The sequence below is a fragment of the Stylophora pistillata genome, chromosome 9 (assembly GCF_964205215.1).
Source record: "Stylophora pistillata chromosome 9, jaStyPist1.2, whole genome shotgun sequence".
NCBI lineage: Eukaryota > Metazoa > Cnidaria > Anthozoa > Scleractinia > Pocilloporidae > Stylophora > Stylophora pistillata.
In genome coordinates, this window is record NC_142527.1 from 12,105,195 (window position 1) to 12,120,130 (window position 14,936).

The 14,936-nt window shown below is 38.7% G+C and overlaps 1 protein-coding gene, 1 long non-coding RNA gene and 1 pseudogene across 2 annotated transcripts; 1 reads left to right on the plus strand and 2 right to left on the minus strand.

Moving 5' to 3' along the window:
- Window positions 1–75: 75 nt before the first annotated feature.
- On the minus strand, window positions 76–10,854 carry LOC148723326 (enteropeptidase-like). Its single transcript, XM_088734424.1, has 12 exons — window positions 10,694–10,854; window positions 10,082–10,168; window positions 9,390–9,565; window positions 8,659–8,725; window positions 8,221–8,310; window positions 7,760–8,025; window positions 7,367–7,469; window positions 2,564–2,788; window positions 2,142–2,252; window positions 1,714–1,809; window positions 869–1,006; window positions 76–470 (listed from the first exon to the last, which is right to left on the minus strand). The coding sequence occupies exons 1-12, from the start codon at window positions 10,839–10,841 to the stop codon at window positions 76–78; spliced, it is 1,902 nt and encodes a 633-aa protein (XP_088590550.1). The 5' UTR covers window positions 10,842–10,854.
- LOC148723327 (uncharacterized) lies at window positions 3,198–4,306 on the plus strand (annotated as a pseudogene).
- Window positions 10,855–12,662: 1,808 nt separating the features above from the next.
- On the minus strand, window positions 12,663–14,086 carry LOC148723328 (uncharacterized). The gene is made up of 2 exons (XR_015992064.1): window positions 13,889–14,086; window positions 12,663–12,857 (listed from the first exon to the last, which is right to left on the minus strand). It is a non-coding gene; the product is annotated as an uncharacterized LOC148723328 (long non-coding RNA).
- Between the last annotated feature and the right edge of the window lie 850 nt (window positions 14,087–14,936).

Genomic DNA, 14,936 nt, shown 5'->3' on the forward strand with positions numbered 1-14,936 from the left:
GGCCATTGAAATTCGAGTTTTTTCAAAAAATAAATATAGGAACATGTCGATGCAGCGGAAGGTGAGCAGCTTTCATCAAATGGACCAAAACTCTTGGGACATTTGCAGGGATTGATCGACGGCATAGTCTCTGTTACTGCTAAGTAAAAATACTTTGAAAATATAGGCATCTCCAGTGAAGTATTTTGCTAGCGCGCAATATCTTTTCACCTGAAATTGTCTTTGATGTTCTCCTAAATTTACTGGAACTTGTGCAAATATCCATTTATCTCCCTGATCCCCTTGTTGACTCCAAACCTTTTTTTCTGAGTTCACTGCTTCAATGTAGATGTTAAGAGTCCCTATATCTTTTCCATACATGTGGTACCAAAACTGAAGACAAAGCTCCGGAGCATTTACAAACCAGCCACTTCGTAATCGCGCTTTATCACCATTTTGTCTGCTTGAAGCTTCCATATATAGGTAACGGCCTAACAAAATAAAGCTGTATCCCTTTTTCAGATGTTCATTGATCTATTATTTTACTTTTTGGTGTTGAGAACCTAACGCGTTCATAAATTGTGAGTAACCTCTCGCGATACGCGAAAAAATTATGCCAGATTGAGAAATCTGCCCAATGTGTCAATGACAATTTGATAAGAGTCATCCTCTGCATCAATTAGAGCAAGCAAAAAAGGCCCTGATACAATATCTTCACTAAAGTCAATGCTGAATCCGCCTTAAAGCAAACTTTACATTTAATTTTCGATCATACAATGTTCTAGGAACTCTAAGCGTTTCATGATATTCTTAGTATGAAAGATTTTCCTGGCAATTGTAATTCTTATTCAGGATTATATCTAAAAATATGGGATATAGAACACAACACCTTGGTATGATAACGTGGTATGGTCGAAGGAAGGTCCCGTGCCTCCTGATAATGTTTTTCCAGTTTCTGTTTTCCACTGAAATTCACTGTTGATATCATTTTGAAATCCACATAATCCAAATTGAAAACTGCATGGCCCTAAAACAGAACCAGGCCGACAACATATTCTTAGAGGAGTTAAAAGGTAAAAGAAACAAGTCTAACTTGCTGTGTTATAATGTTTGAACTCATCCTACCCGGATATAAGAGCGAGTCAGATTGACAAATTTCTTAACATTTACATGCATTTCATGAGCCGGTTGAAAGGCAACATTTATAGGAAATAGATTAAAAAGAAAGGTGTGTCGTGACCTTGGTGAAATGCTGAGGGTAAAAACTGAAGAAATTTAAATTTTACTGCTGGAATTGATTTAAGATTCGTTTTCACCTAAACAAGTTCTGTTGTGACAATTCAGGACTAGACACATAGTCAGCATATGTTTGGCGAATGCAATCAGTTTGTAATTGAGAGTTGACAAATAACATTTCAATTATTGAAACCGAGATATAAGTAAATAACCAGGAATTACACAACTTTATTTTAGTGTTTCTTTCATAACCATAAGGAAAATAAGATAAGACTAAATCTTAGCCAAAGTGCAGCGCAATGTGCACGCATTTAGCATTGCGGGAAGAAATATTTGCCCCAAATCCAACTGTAGGTCGAATGTTATGAAATTTTAATTTTGAAAGTGGAAAATGAACAGAAAAGTATCATTAAAATCCTTAAAACAAAACTGCAATAAGGCAAGACATGCTTTTGACATTGGTACAATCCTCTTTCTGTCAATTTTTTATATCCTCACCTAGAAAAGGAATCTGACAAGTGTTATACTCATTCCTCTTCAAATCCCCTGTCTGCTTTGAGCAAGTTAAGTCATTCAGCGGGCATTCGTTCTTCCCTTTACAGAATAAGTGACAACAAGGTTGTAGTATTAAAAGGGGAAGCTACTCAATTCAAGTCTCTTTATCATCATTATCAGTTCAGTTTTAATTTCATTTTAAAAAGAACCGTTATGACTATTGATAAGAGTCTCGTCATCTTGAGATCCGAATCCAATAACCCCCCATCTTCAATAAATAGGAAACCTTTCCTTGGCTAAAACATCGTCAGTTGTAAGCAGTGTTAGTCATATGCAGAAGGGCATTTTGATTTCTTGCGACTAAATTGACTTATTTTCATTAGAGATCACATGCTAGAGATAAGGTATCCAGACACCGTTGTGAAACTCACCACAAATGGAAGAAAAGTGGCTGCCGTCTGCGCAACCTTCTGTGTTTTTACATGTCTGGGACCAAGAGATCGCCTCACCGTCAAAACACAGATAATTGTAATTGGGGTTCACTCGAGAAGAGAAAAAAAAAAACAGAAAGAAACCTTTACTACAATGAGATGTCAGAATGAAAAAAATAGGTAAATAGATAAAACAAAGGAAAAATCTGTTTTTGCCTTCTTGTACCTAAATGCACATCGTTTCCTCTCATGTATTGTCTGCCAAAATCATCGAGCATATCAGCTTGTGTTCAAATTATTTATCAATGAAGACAAACTTAAGGGAAGAATTACTACAGTTCTTCAAATAAATGTCAGCTTCACTGAAATGCAGTAAATTCAACGCATTGGACGAGAAACAATTTTTGCAAAACACATTTTACCTTCTCCTTCCTTTTCATCTTGTCCGTCACCACAGTCCTTTGAGCCATCTCGCAGTTTTTCTGGAAGCAGGCATTCCCCCGATAAACACGAAAACTGGCCGTTTAGACACTGGCAGTTTTTTTCATCAGAGCCTTCCAAACAATCCAGTGTGCCATCACATCTCAAGGTACTTTTAATGCATTGCAAATTTTCACACTGAAATTCTTCTTTGCTACAGCTGTATCCTGTAAAAGCGTTTCACATCAAATTATAATATCGAGTGTAGACCACAGTTATATGGAGACAATTACTCCCTTCAAAAACTAACCTATTCAATAACAGCAAGAAGTTAATGTTGGTCCTATTCCAACCAAACTCTCGACTCTTGAGGCCGCTCAAAATCCTAATAATCAAAATATAAACTGTGGACCGTTTCTCTGATCGGTTGTGTTGTATTTATGCTTGAAAATACTATACTATTAAGTGTTTGTTGTAATATTGAAACCTTTGGGCCTGAATGACTTCACGGGCACCCCGAACACGGGAAGCCATGTGCGCGTTAGACGATCGAACTTCTTGGTTAGCGGGCATTGAAAAGCTCAGTCTATTATTGATCTTTGACCGAATGAAATTATAACATGGTGTCAGGAGTGGGATCCGAATTTGCCGCATTGTGAGACGAGTTGATAGGACAAGCAAGTTTCCTGTGAGTTTTATTTCTGTATCTTGTATAATGGCCGAGGGAAACTCTCGAACGCCCGGTCCACTGCTCCTTGACGCGAATGTTGCTGAGAATTGGAGGAATTTTTTATGAAATTTGAGATTTTCCCTGTTGCGAAAGGAAAGGATAATAAAGCGGACAAGCTAAAAGTAAATTTGCTGTTACATTGTGCTGGGCCAGAAGCTATCGAAGAGTACAGTCACTTCGTGTTTACGGGTGAAGGAGACAAAGATTGCTGTCAAGATGTCTGTCGCAAATTTGAAGAATTGTGCCAAGGTGCCAAGAATGTAATTTATGAGCGACTGGTGTTTAATCAGCGAAACCAGAAGGAAGGTGAGAGAATTGACAATTTCGTCAGTGAACTGAAAAGACTCTCTTTAACTTGTGAATTTGGCGAACTCCGAGATTCACTCATTCGTGATCGTATTGTTGGAGTAGTTTTGTCAAACGAATTGCGAGGTGAACTGCTGAAGAAACCAGATTTAACGCTGCAAACTGCTCATGATTATGAAAAAAAATGAAATACAAACTCAATACACCAACCATGGCAGGCTCTGAACGGTCACTTCATCCTCTCAAGGAAGTCAGGGTTCAAGAAAAGACACCTGCTCGTAACTGTAAGTTCTGTGGTTACAAGCATCCATTTACTCAACCAGCTCGCTGCCCAGCTCTTGGAAAGAAATGCAACAATTGTAAGAAAGTGGGAAATTTTGCACAAGTGTGCAAAGAACTAAGAGGTGAAGGTTCCTCACTTGCACCTGTGGAGCATGATCCTCCAACGAATCCCGATGTGCACGCATATTTTGATTCAGTTGAGCTGGATAGTGTCTCCGGCACTCGAAAGAAATCTAGGAGTTTGGTTACTGTGAAAGTTTCTGGGAAGAATGTACAGATCAAGGCAGATACTGGTGCAGAAGCTACAGTCATTCCCTATGAGCTGTACAAGAAAATTATAAACACGCCTCATCAGAAAATTCAAAAACCTTTAAAGGGGTGGCTTCCACCTAAACCCATCCATCCATCCAAAAGGATCTGTTTATGAACGTTGAATTGATACCTACTCCAGCATCAACACAACCTGAGCCAGACCTCCCAAGTGTCTTCCAAACCGATCCTGTGCTGAAGGATTACAAAGATTGCTTTAGTGATAAACCTAGCAAGCTACCGAACAAAGTACATTTGGAAGTTGATCCGTCAGTTCCTCCACTCATCCATCCTCCAAGAAAACTTCCAATTGCACTTCTTGAACCAACACGAGAGAAGCTCACAGAGATGGAAGAGGATGGGATTATTATAAAAGAGGAGGAACACACCCCTTGGGTTTCGTCTATGTTAGTGATTGACAAACGGAAAGTAAAAGAAAAGAACACTCCACTCTCAAAGAAAGATGTTTGAATTTGTATTGACCCAAGAGACCTAGACAAAGCTCTTAAGAGGCCGCACTATCCAATGGTTACTGTAGAGGAGGTTGCCAACCGATTATCGGGTGCAAAGAGTTTCATGTACCTGGATGCTTGCAGTGGATACTGGCAGTTCCCGGTGGATGATGAAAGCTCAAAGCTCTTAACGTTCAATACCCTATGGGGTCTCTTCTGCCCCTGACATTTACCAAAGAGAGATGGAAAAAACACTTTCAAGGAGTTTCTGTGGAGATTATAGTGGATGATTTCCTGATACATGGTAAGGATCAAATTGACACTGATCAGAAATTGAGAAGAGTACTGGATAGAAGCACAGAAGTAGGATTGAAGTTCAATCCAAAGGAACTGAAACTTCGTGTTCCTGAAGTAAGCTATGTTGGACATGTGTTCTCAGCCGAGGTATTGAAACCTGACCCTGATGAGATCCGCGCGATCAGTGAGATGCCTCCTCCTTCTGACAAAGAAGGTGTACTTCGAATACTAGGAACTGTCAATTACTTAGACAAGTTCATTGAACACAAAGCTGATCTACAAAAGCCAATTTCACAGCTTACCTAGAAAGATGTGGCATTTGTGTGGGTGAAGCCACAACAAGAGGCTTTTGATAAGCTCAAGTCTGTCATCACTAGTTCACCAGTGTTAGCATACTTTAATGGCAGCAAAGAGACAGTGCTAAGTGTTGATGCCAGTAGCACAGGCCTTGGTGCAGTAATCATGCAGGAGGGCAAACCAGTTACCTTCAGTTCGAAGACACTAACTCCATCAGAGAAGATTTATGCAAATATTGAAAGAGAGTTGTTGGCCATTGTATGGGGAGTACAAAAATTTCACACATATGTGTATGGGCGCAAAGTTATTGTTGAAACAGGCCACAAACCATTGGAGTCAATTTTTCGGAAATCACTGAATGAGGCCCCTCCAAGGTTACATAGGATGTTGTTGAAACTCACCAAATATGACCTTGTGGTGCATTACGTTCCTGGAAAACAGCAGGTCATTTCAGACTGCATTAGCAGAGCACCTCTCAGTGAAACCAAACCATTCAGCGAACCTGAAAATGTCATAGGAGTTAATCTTGTAGAGGAATTTGGATTAGAAAGCAGTACTCTGAAGAGAATCAAGGAGAGCTCAAGTGGTGATGAGACTTCTAGAGTAGTTATGGAGTACGTTTTGAGTGGATGGTCTTCTGCGAAAGAACAAGTTGATGAACTTGCCCGGGAATATTGGAGTTTCAGAGAAGAGCTAAGTTTTGAGGATGGTATGTTATTTAAATCAGACAGAATTGTAGTGCCACGACCATTGAGAGCTGAAGTGCCAGATGTTATTCATGGTGCCCACATGGGAGAGAGCAAAACCCGTTCCTTTGCGAGGGATTACGTTTTCTGGCCTTCCATGACTGCGCAAATCAAAGACAAAGTCAGTTCCTGTGCTGTGTGTAATGCGTTCCGCAACCGACAACAGAAAGAGACACTAGATCCTCATGACATTCCAGGATTACCTTGGCAAGTAGTTGGGACTGACCTGTTTGAATATGGTGGCTAAACATACCTGTTAGTCACTGACTTCTATTCGAAGTACTTTGAAATAGAACTACTTCGCCAGAACAATGCTATTTATGTTATCAACAACATGAAGAAAATATTTTCCAGGTTTGGAATCCCAGAGAAAGTTGTCAGTGACAACGGACCGCAATACAGCAACACCAGACATTTGCTAAGCAGAAACCATAAGTTCAAGAGATTCGCTGAAGAGTGGGAATTTTCCTATATAACCAGCTCACCAGAGTATCCCCAATCCAATGGTGCAGCGGAAAGAGCTGTACAGACTGCAAAACGCATTCTTAAGAAGGCTGCAGCAGAGAACAAAGACCCATTTGAGGGAATGTTAAAGTATCGTAACACCCCATTCAAAGATATTGGTGTGTCACCTGCACAGCTGCTGATGAGTCGGCGCACTCGCACAATGATACCAACCCATCGACGTCTCTTGTTACCTCAGCCAGTGGATCGCGATCATGTTCTGAAAACGCTTCATCATCGACAGCATAATGCCAAGTCTAATTACGACAAGCAGAGTAGAGATTTGCCTCCACTTGACGTTGGGCACAGGGTGCGGTTTCGTCCAAATGGTGAGAAGGAATGGCGGAAAGCGGAAATTATGCCAAGATCATATATGCTGGAAGATGAATATGGACGTACTTACAGGAGAAACAGAAGGCAGATCATCGCTGTTCCAAATGACTCTCCCATGACACCGAGGGCAAGGGCTCTTCCCACGAGTACACAACCTCATGACTCTCTTGCGAGTACAAGACCGGCGCCTGCACTTGAGAAGCCTGCGTCAAGTCCAGTCTCATCAGAGAGACAGGCAGAAACAATTGAACCCCCTCCCATTAGAACCAGATCTGGGCGTCAAGTTAGGGGGCCGCAGAGACTCATTGAATCATGTTAAGTGGGAGATGTTGTAATACTGAAACCTTTGGGGATCCCCTTAGGGACCCCTGAATGACTTCACGGGCACCCCGAACACGGGAAGCCATGTGCGCGTTAGATGATCGAACTTCTTAGTTAGCTGGTATTGAAAAGCTCAGTTTATTACTGATTTTTGACTGAATGACATTATAACAGTTATCGTATCTTACCCAAGTCGATGAAATAAATTCAGTAAATTGCTTTACAAACCTGGTATGGCGAACATAGGGAAATTTCCGCAGTCATCGGTGATAATTTTTAGTTCTTGAATTACAGCTGAAGCTTTTCCGTGGTTAGTTGCTTTCAGTTCAATCTAAAATGAAAGCGTGGTCAAAATGACAACTTACAATAATGTGATCCTTAAGAAAAAGTTTATTTAAACAAAGGACTAAATCAAGGAAATTTATTTTCGTCTAACACTAACATACATCATAAAACAATTCATGTTAGGTCTGTTTGGATTTCTACTGACTGAAGTCCATGACAAAGTAAAATACTCCATGTTTTTCGTGTACGTGAATTTTTTTTTTTCTAAGGAAATTGAAATTTATGAAAGAATCAATTTGCTAGTTTAAAGGATCGAAAAGAAAAATAAACTATCACCATAACATCTTTTTTTGATTCCCATGATAGGTTAGCTCTCGACGATTTGTTTCCATGGTATCCTTGAACTTTCCAAAGCAGAGTCTTCTGTTCCTCGTTACCGACGAAAACTTCCAAGGTAGAATTTCTTCCCTCGCTTGTCGTGTCTGGTAAGATGTACTTAAACTGCAAACATGTATATGTTTCTTTAAACGACTCTTTCCAGGGCAACTTTGGACTTTCAAGAGAGGCTGTGCTGACGCCCAGTAAATAGGCACCTTGATAAACTGAGAACAAAAATAAACAGTTGTAGCAAAGTTGGCAAAGTAAAAGAGATCTGTCAAAGTGAATCAATAGTTACTGTACTTTCGACACTGGCTTTGTTCGGTATGTTATTTTATCAAAAGGGCCTCATCTACTTCATATTTTATTCAAAACAAATCTTGATCAATGTTAGGTATTTACAACCAGATATCTGTTACCTGCTCCTATTTTCCACGAAGATCCGTTTGTGGTCTTTTCTTTCCATCGACAGAGATCATTAGCAAAATTGCATTGACTTAGAACTGCAGCTGAAAAATGAAAGCATCGATTCGTTTTTCTAACCAAGTACATTCCAGAAACCAAAACTCGAACCGAAAAAATGACGAGGATCAACCGTTAGGAGTCCTACTAAGAATTCCCAATAAAGGTTGAAAACTTAATCATGAAGATCATTATTGTTATTCCTGTTATTCCACGCTATGATTATGACCGTGATCGTAATGTTTCTAGGGTAGGGTTGAGCCTGATAAAAACATAAGAAGAACTCATCATTCACGCCAAAATACTTTACATTAACAACTGCGTTCTTCCTTTCTTTTTTCTTTTTTTTTTTTTTTTTCTTTACTGCTTTCAATCAAAAACAACAGAAGACTAACCTGTGACGGATACTTGAGCAATTTCAAGGTGTTTGCTGGCATTTTCATCAACAAAAGAGTAATGGGCCTGAGCAAGAATGAAAAGACCTCATTAATTTTAAAGTATGAGTTAAAATTTACATGATATCTGGACTTTCGTCTGTCGCCATAAAAGCTATCATGGTTGAAACTGGACATCCTTTCTCAAAATAGATATCTAACTACATTCTGTTCACTCCATGTTTTTCGAGTTTTCAATTATCACTTTCACCAGTTCGACATCAAACAACTTCTTTTAACACAATAGTAAAATGCTGGTAGAGTTGCCAATATATCAAAGATACATCTTACTTTACGGGAACTTGGTCAGCAGGAAGGCTTTTCTTAATGAGTTTTGAACAAGAGCGAAATTAGCTGTCAAAGTTCGATTTTTATCCAATATTAGAGTCTTATTTCTGGTAAAGATGCTATTTGTGAGTCACAAGATTCCAACAATGACATTGATATACACGTAAAGATACAATAGAGCATTTTATAGCTGAGTGTCAGCCTTCTTAGATAATTTTCCAGTTCCACCGCTGGGAAACAGTATTTCATGTACACAATTGAATATAACCTTCGACGAAAACATGGAAGATTGCTTCTTTACTGAAATACCTCTTTTGGATCAATTTGCACTAGAAAATTAAAGGTCTACTTGATCAAAAATACGACAAAAGCACCCAGTTACATGAGAAACAATGTGTGCTCACCTGAATACGGTAGGATCCTGGTGGCACATCTGCTTCCAGTGAAATGTTGAATGTGTTTTCTCGGCAGTTCATTGACAGAGAGGAATTGATGACGTGCTCGGTGTTGAACGATGATATGGTCACTCTGAGATCACAGTCAGGACAGAAAATCCCTTGACAGCAGTATCTGTAGGAGCCTGTTTGAATGGGATTACATGAATAGGATAATTTTGCAGATCTACTAAGTTACTTTTCCAGTTCAAGTCTTGAAGAATCCCGTGACATTTCTTATTTCAGGTATTCATGTAGACAGAATCAACAGAAACATTAGAAATTTGAAAGAATTTTAACAGGCCAAACGAGTGACTCGAATTCGTGAAAAAAATAAAATCCTCCTTTCGAGGTCTTTCAGGTATAGGTCAGCAATCTTGTACGCATTGTGTTAACAAGCAAACTAGATGTTTTAAGTCAATATATGGTTGACGTGACGTTGAGTGAGAGAAAAAAAGTGTCGAGAAAATTTCGCTAATGGTTAATTCAGCTAAAGTTTTAATTCTTGCTTTACAAACATCGCGGCTCGAAAGTTCCTCTGTAAAACGAAAGCATTTTCCGACGTGTTAGGTTTTGTAGTGCACTAAGTTGATTACTGAGCTGCCTTTGAAAAAATATGTTAAGCCAATTTAGCCATTCTATTATGAGGTATTTGTGCAAACCTGCTATCGATATCATAGATCCAACTTGCGCAGTAAAATTATTACCGGGCTCAAATCGCATGTTGCTGAAGACGAGGCTCCGCTCACCTAACACAGGATGCAAAAAAGTTTATAAAGTTCATAGCTTTTCAAGGGTTCTGATTGGTCTTAATACTGCGTGATACCTTACCATAATCATCACGAACGAGGTGATCATCGAATTAAAGCATATTTTCTGAATGATGTTTATAAAAAGAGAAACAAAGTGAAAGTCGCCTTGATAATTTTCTACACAATTATGCCGAAGCTTTTTCCCTGAAGTTCAGTCTATAATGCATAGAACTACCACACCTTCAACTAGGCCACAAATAAACAAAAATTCTTGGACGGTGTCAAAAAAATTGAGGTCAATAAAAGAGAGAGATAAAATGAAAGCCCTATTTTAAACACAACTTAAACCACAAAGTGACCTTCTCCGATGTTTCCCTGGCATCATGAGTAGATTTTCCGACAAGAGTGAAGTTTTTTCTTTCTCGTTCTCGAAAAAAATGTACCTACTTCTTAAAAAATTAAATCAAAACTGTATCACTGGCTATTACCAGTTGTAATCTTAAACAAAAGCGAAAGTTCAACCTGGTTTTAGCCAGAATAGATTTTCAGCATAAACAGGTTTATCTTCTTGACCGTTGGGAAACTTGATTCCAATAGACAGGTGGTCATCGTTAACAGATTCCCTCATGAAGACCTCAATGTTATAAAGATAACAACGAGAAAGATACATGGGTTTTGAAATTTGGTTGAGTGACCTACGAAAGAAAATTTACATTTGAGACAATTTAATTAATAATGGAACTAGGAATGATTGGAGTTCAATTCGGTCTGTAATCATACGAGTGATTAACAAAATTGGACGACCGAGAAGCGGGAGTCCGATTCTTCAATCATTTCAGACAGAATTGTGCAATACGAAGTCCTGTTACCGATTCAAGGTGATTCCTCAGAAAAAAAAAGTTTTCGCAAAAGTTTGTTTAAAATTTCCTTAAATGTTACCTACTAATGTACAATAAAAAATGTCGGTGACCGTGATAGTTTGAGAATTATGATGGGCCAATCTTAGCCTGTTTATGCTTGTACTGGCACTAATTACGCGCTTAATAATAAAATAATAAAAAAAATAAACAGTGTTTAACGTGGAGAAACACTTAGCTAGAAGCTAGTTTACAGGTTTTCCACCAAACAACTGAAACAAATAGTTCAAATTGAAAATAACATTATTAAGAATCCCAACTGGCCGAAGGCAAACCAGTTGGCTATATTACAAGCATGGCCGAGGATTTGAAACTCGGGGCTACCGTGAAACAAATCCAGGTAGTGGCCAGGGCGGGACTTGAACTTAGAGCGGGACTTGAACTTCATTTTATTGGTTCACGGTACATGTTGCTGTAGCCGGAAGCAAGGGTTTTGAAAGTAACACTTGAAAAAAACATCATCGGCAGAAAGTCACAAGAGTATGGAACAATTTTATTTGCAATTTGCGGGAATTACGCAAGTTTAAACAAAATCGACTAAAAATTTCTCATGTTCTTCATAAATTACATCATAGAGGAACGGGCTTCGTGCACACTTTTGAGTATATCTTTTCTTCCCTTCGACGATTTTGTTTATTTGTGATTTCTCCAACTTAAAGAGGATATTTCTATACCAAAATTATGCAATAAAAGCATGGGTCACCGTGCTCGTTCAAGAGTTACAGACTATCGTGCTTTTTTACCTGGTCCATTGATTGAAAAACAATACTGTTTTCTCGGAATGCGTGCGCGCTTATTCGCTTTATTACGTGATTCTTAAGCGCAGTACAGGATGCGCAATGCAACACTGAGGAATCACCTTAGCAAAACTACGACATAATTTGAGAAATAAACTACGTATTGGTCACGCGTCTTCATAAAATTAAATAACAGCTAACTCGTAGAAATACGCGACAACGGCCCACACACATGACGCGTATTGTCCAGTTACATATGCATGACGTATCAACTGTCCTATTACATGGTCCAATTACACTCATGAAGCGCACAGTCTTATTAACGCTCAAATCGGGTTGGTGATAAAAATCGCGTTCGAGAATTTTTTTAGTTTTGGTTGGGAATAAAACTAGGACTGGGTGAAGTCCAAGGCGGTCTGTAATCGTACTAGTGGAATTCAAACTACCACAGAGCACTTGTGGGTCCGATTTGCCAACAGACAATTCATATTTTTTATTGGCTCAGAGAGAAGTCCTTTGTGAAAATAGATAAAGTTTCCTGCATAGATTGATGAAATTTTTAGTCAGCAAAGATAAACTATTTTAAGACAGGTTAATCGCGGAAAGCGTCAAAGAGTCTCTAAAATGTCAGCAGGTTTCACAAAAGAAAAAAAGGACTGGATTCATGATTATTTTGCAGGAGATGACGCAAAAGTCAGAAGGCCGCAAAGAACTAGCAATTGAAAATCTTCAAAGCTCAAAATACGATAAACGTTCTGACCTAAATCACGTTAAAAGCAGTTCAGAAGATTCTAATCTATTTACACGACACAAACGAAAAAAATTATCTCCAGTGATTTACTCCAAGATGACACTGAGGACATACCTATCCCACTTCAGACGCTCTAAGCTCTTCATGTCATCTAGCTTTATCAGCATTTTTCTCTCAGACTGAGTAGCTCCCAAGCCTTCCAGATCTTCAACGTCATTGAACCATAACTCACATTCATCATTACACGTCATGTAAAATGTGTGGTAGCCAGTAAAAGTGACCTGAGATGAAAAAATGTAAACTCGTTTAATGAAACTTACAATAACTCTACGACACCTCTCCTGACTTTCTAGTGTTATGGATAATAACTGTATGAAATATTTCTAAACATTTCTAGAATGCCTGGTCATGCTGACATGCATGCACGAACTTTCTCTTTCTACTGTCATGCCATGGAACCTTCTAGAATATTCTATTGAGTCACGTAGTTATGATGTAACACTACAAAAATGGTTGTGTTTTAAGCTTCCGGAATGTTCTGGAATACTTTGTAAATGTAAAGAAGGACTCAGTCTCGTAGTAGAAGTTAACTGATATTGTCGGGAGTGACTGATGGTGTGGAAAATTAAACCACGAGAGAGAGAGCAACTGTGGAAGATCATTCAATTCAGGGAACTTTGGAAACAATTTTGAGACTGTGTCAGTGCTGAGCTAAGTTATGGTTTTATAGTTTTTAAGAATAATTGCGGTGCTGCCTTCTATAATCATTCCTTTTTAAGAATATCACACGTTGTTGAATTGTACCGTAACACTAGTATTTGCCGTGGCTGATCATATGCAATCTAAGATAACGTTCTCGTGCATTTCCTTTACTGGGAAAGGTTAAGAAGTACTGTTGTCCACTGCAGTCCCCCGTTAGTGCGTTTTGAAAAATTATAGTGATATTTCTCTGTGATACTTCGCGTATTCTTAAGTCTTCTTCCATCGCATATTTAAAGGAAAAAGTCTGGTGTGTGTATATGTAAAGAACAGCTAAACGAAACTAGTCGGTATACCGTTTTATTTATATATCTATTCCTTCTTTTATTCCTTTTGATGTGCTTGTTTTTTAATTCCAAATTCAGTAGTCAATATTGTTAAGGGTCCATGAGGTCCATTCAAAACTTGGTAAACCCATTCTGATGAAAAACCTATGCACCTTTCCTCGAAGCCTGTCTATAGTAAACTATAAGAAAGCAATCTCATTCCTGTTGCATTTTTGTTGTTATTATTACTGTTATGGTTATTATTATTACTATTATTATTATTTTACCTTCATGTAAACATTTAGTTTTTGAGCATAATATTTTCCTAAATTAACCGTCGCATCCATTGTTCTAATTATATTCCAAAGGTCCCTCTGTCCGGCGAAAGCACTCAATTCTCTGAGCGGGAATGGGGTTTCGTCAGTTCTTTCTGTATACCAGACCTCTCGAAGTACGCCTTTTGCATTTACTTCTGATTCTATGGATAACAAGAGTTATTCGAAAGCCCTGGATAGAAAAAAGTTTTGAGTTCGGCTCACAGGTTTTAGTGTTGATGATTAGTTGGAAAAAAAAGCAAATGCGAAGCGATATCATATGTCTGCAAGTTCGTGCTTCCTCTATTAATATTAAAATTCTGGGCCACAATTTTCCTGCATGGGCTGGACATTTCGAAAATGTTGTGTGGTGCGTTAAAGCGAGGACAGTAATGACAACCTAAAATTCGAACCTACCAATTGCCAAAACACGGACATGGCACAAGGCCAGCGCTGTATCCAATTTGGACCCTTTGATATACAAAGTGTCACCTTTTACCGGAGGAATACATTGGTACTCCAAGTACGAAGAGTTGCCTCTCTTTGAACACACAGAACTGGTAGATTCATCGCTTTGATTGCGTGAAAAGATCGACACTGTGAGAGGTCCGAGGATAATTGTGTTCTCGGAATTTTTTATGGTCACTTTGTAGATGTAGAACCTCTTCCCTAGCTTTATTTCGAGCCATGGAGCCTCTTCCTAGCCACAAATGTTGAAAAAACATCAGTATTGCTTTATGTAAAACAAACTCAAAAATGATGTTTGAATAGGCATCGTTTGTATTTTCTTGGGTTTCTCTTCAGTTTTAGGCGGTAAAGGTGATATTTTGGTCAGCAATACGATCCCACCTCTTGATTGGTGACATGCTGCTCTGGCATGACTTTCTACTCTAATTAATGAGTTGCCAGTAATCGAGTCCGTGTGTTTGCGTAAAGATTTCTGGCAAACCTTCTCATCGTCGCAGAAGAATGGGTTAGTTTCAAGCCGACTGTCCAAGCTTATTCGTGGTAATTGTTCACA

Bases quoted from the DNA above. Each gene is read 5' to 3' on its own strand.
- LOC148723326 (XM_088734424.1), bottom strand. From the start codon at position 10,841: ATGTATCTTTCTCGTTGTTATCTTTATAACATTGAGGTCTTCATGAGG. The intron at 8,726-9,389 runs GTGAGCACACAT...ATTCTTGCTCAG, and splicing joins CAGGATCCTACCGTATTCAG to GCCCATTACTCTTTTGTTGA. The intron at 8,311-8,658 runs GTTAGTCTTCTG...TTCATTTTTCAG, and splicing joins TGCTCAAGTATCCGTCACAG to CTGCAGTTCTAAGTCAATGC.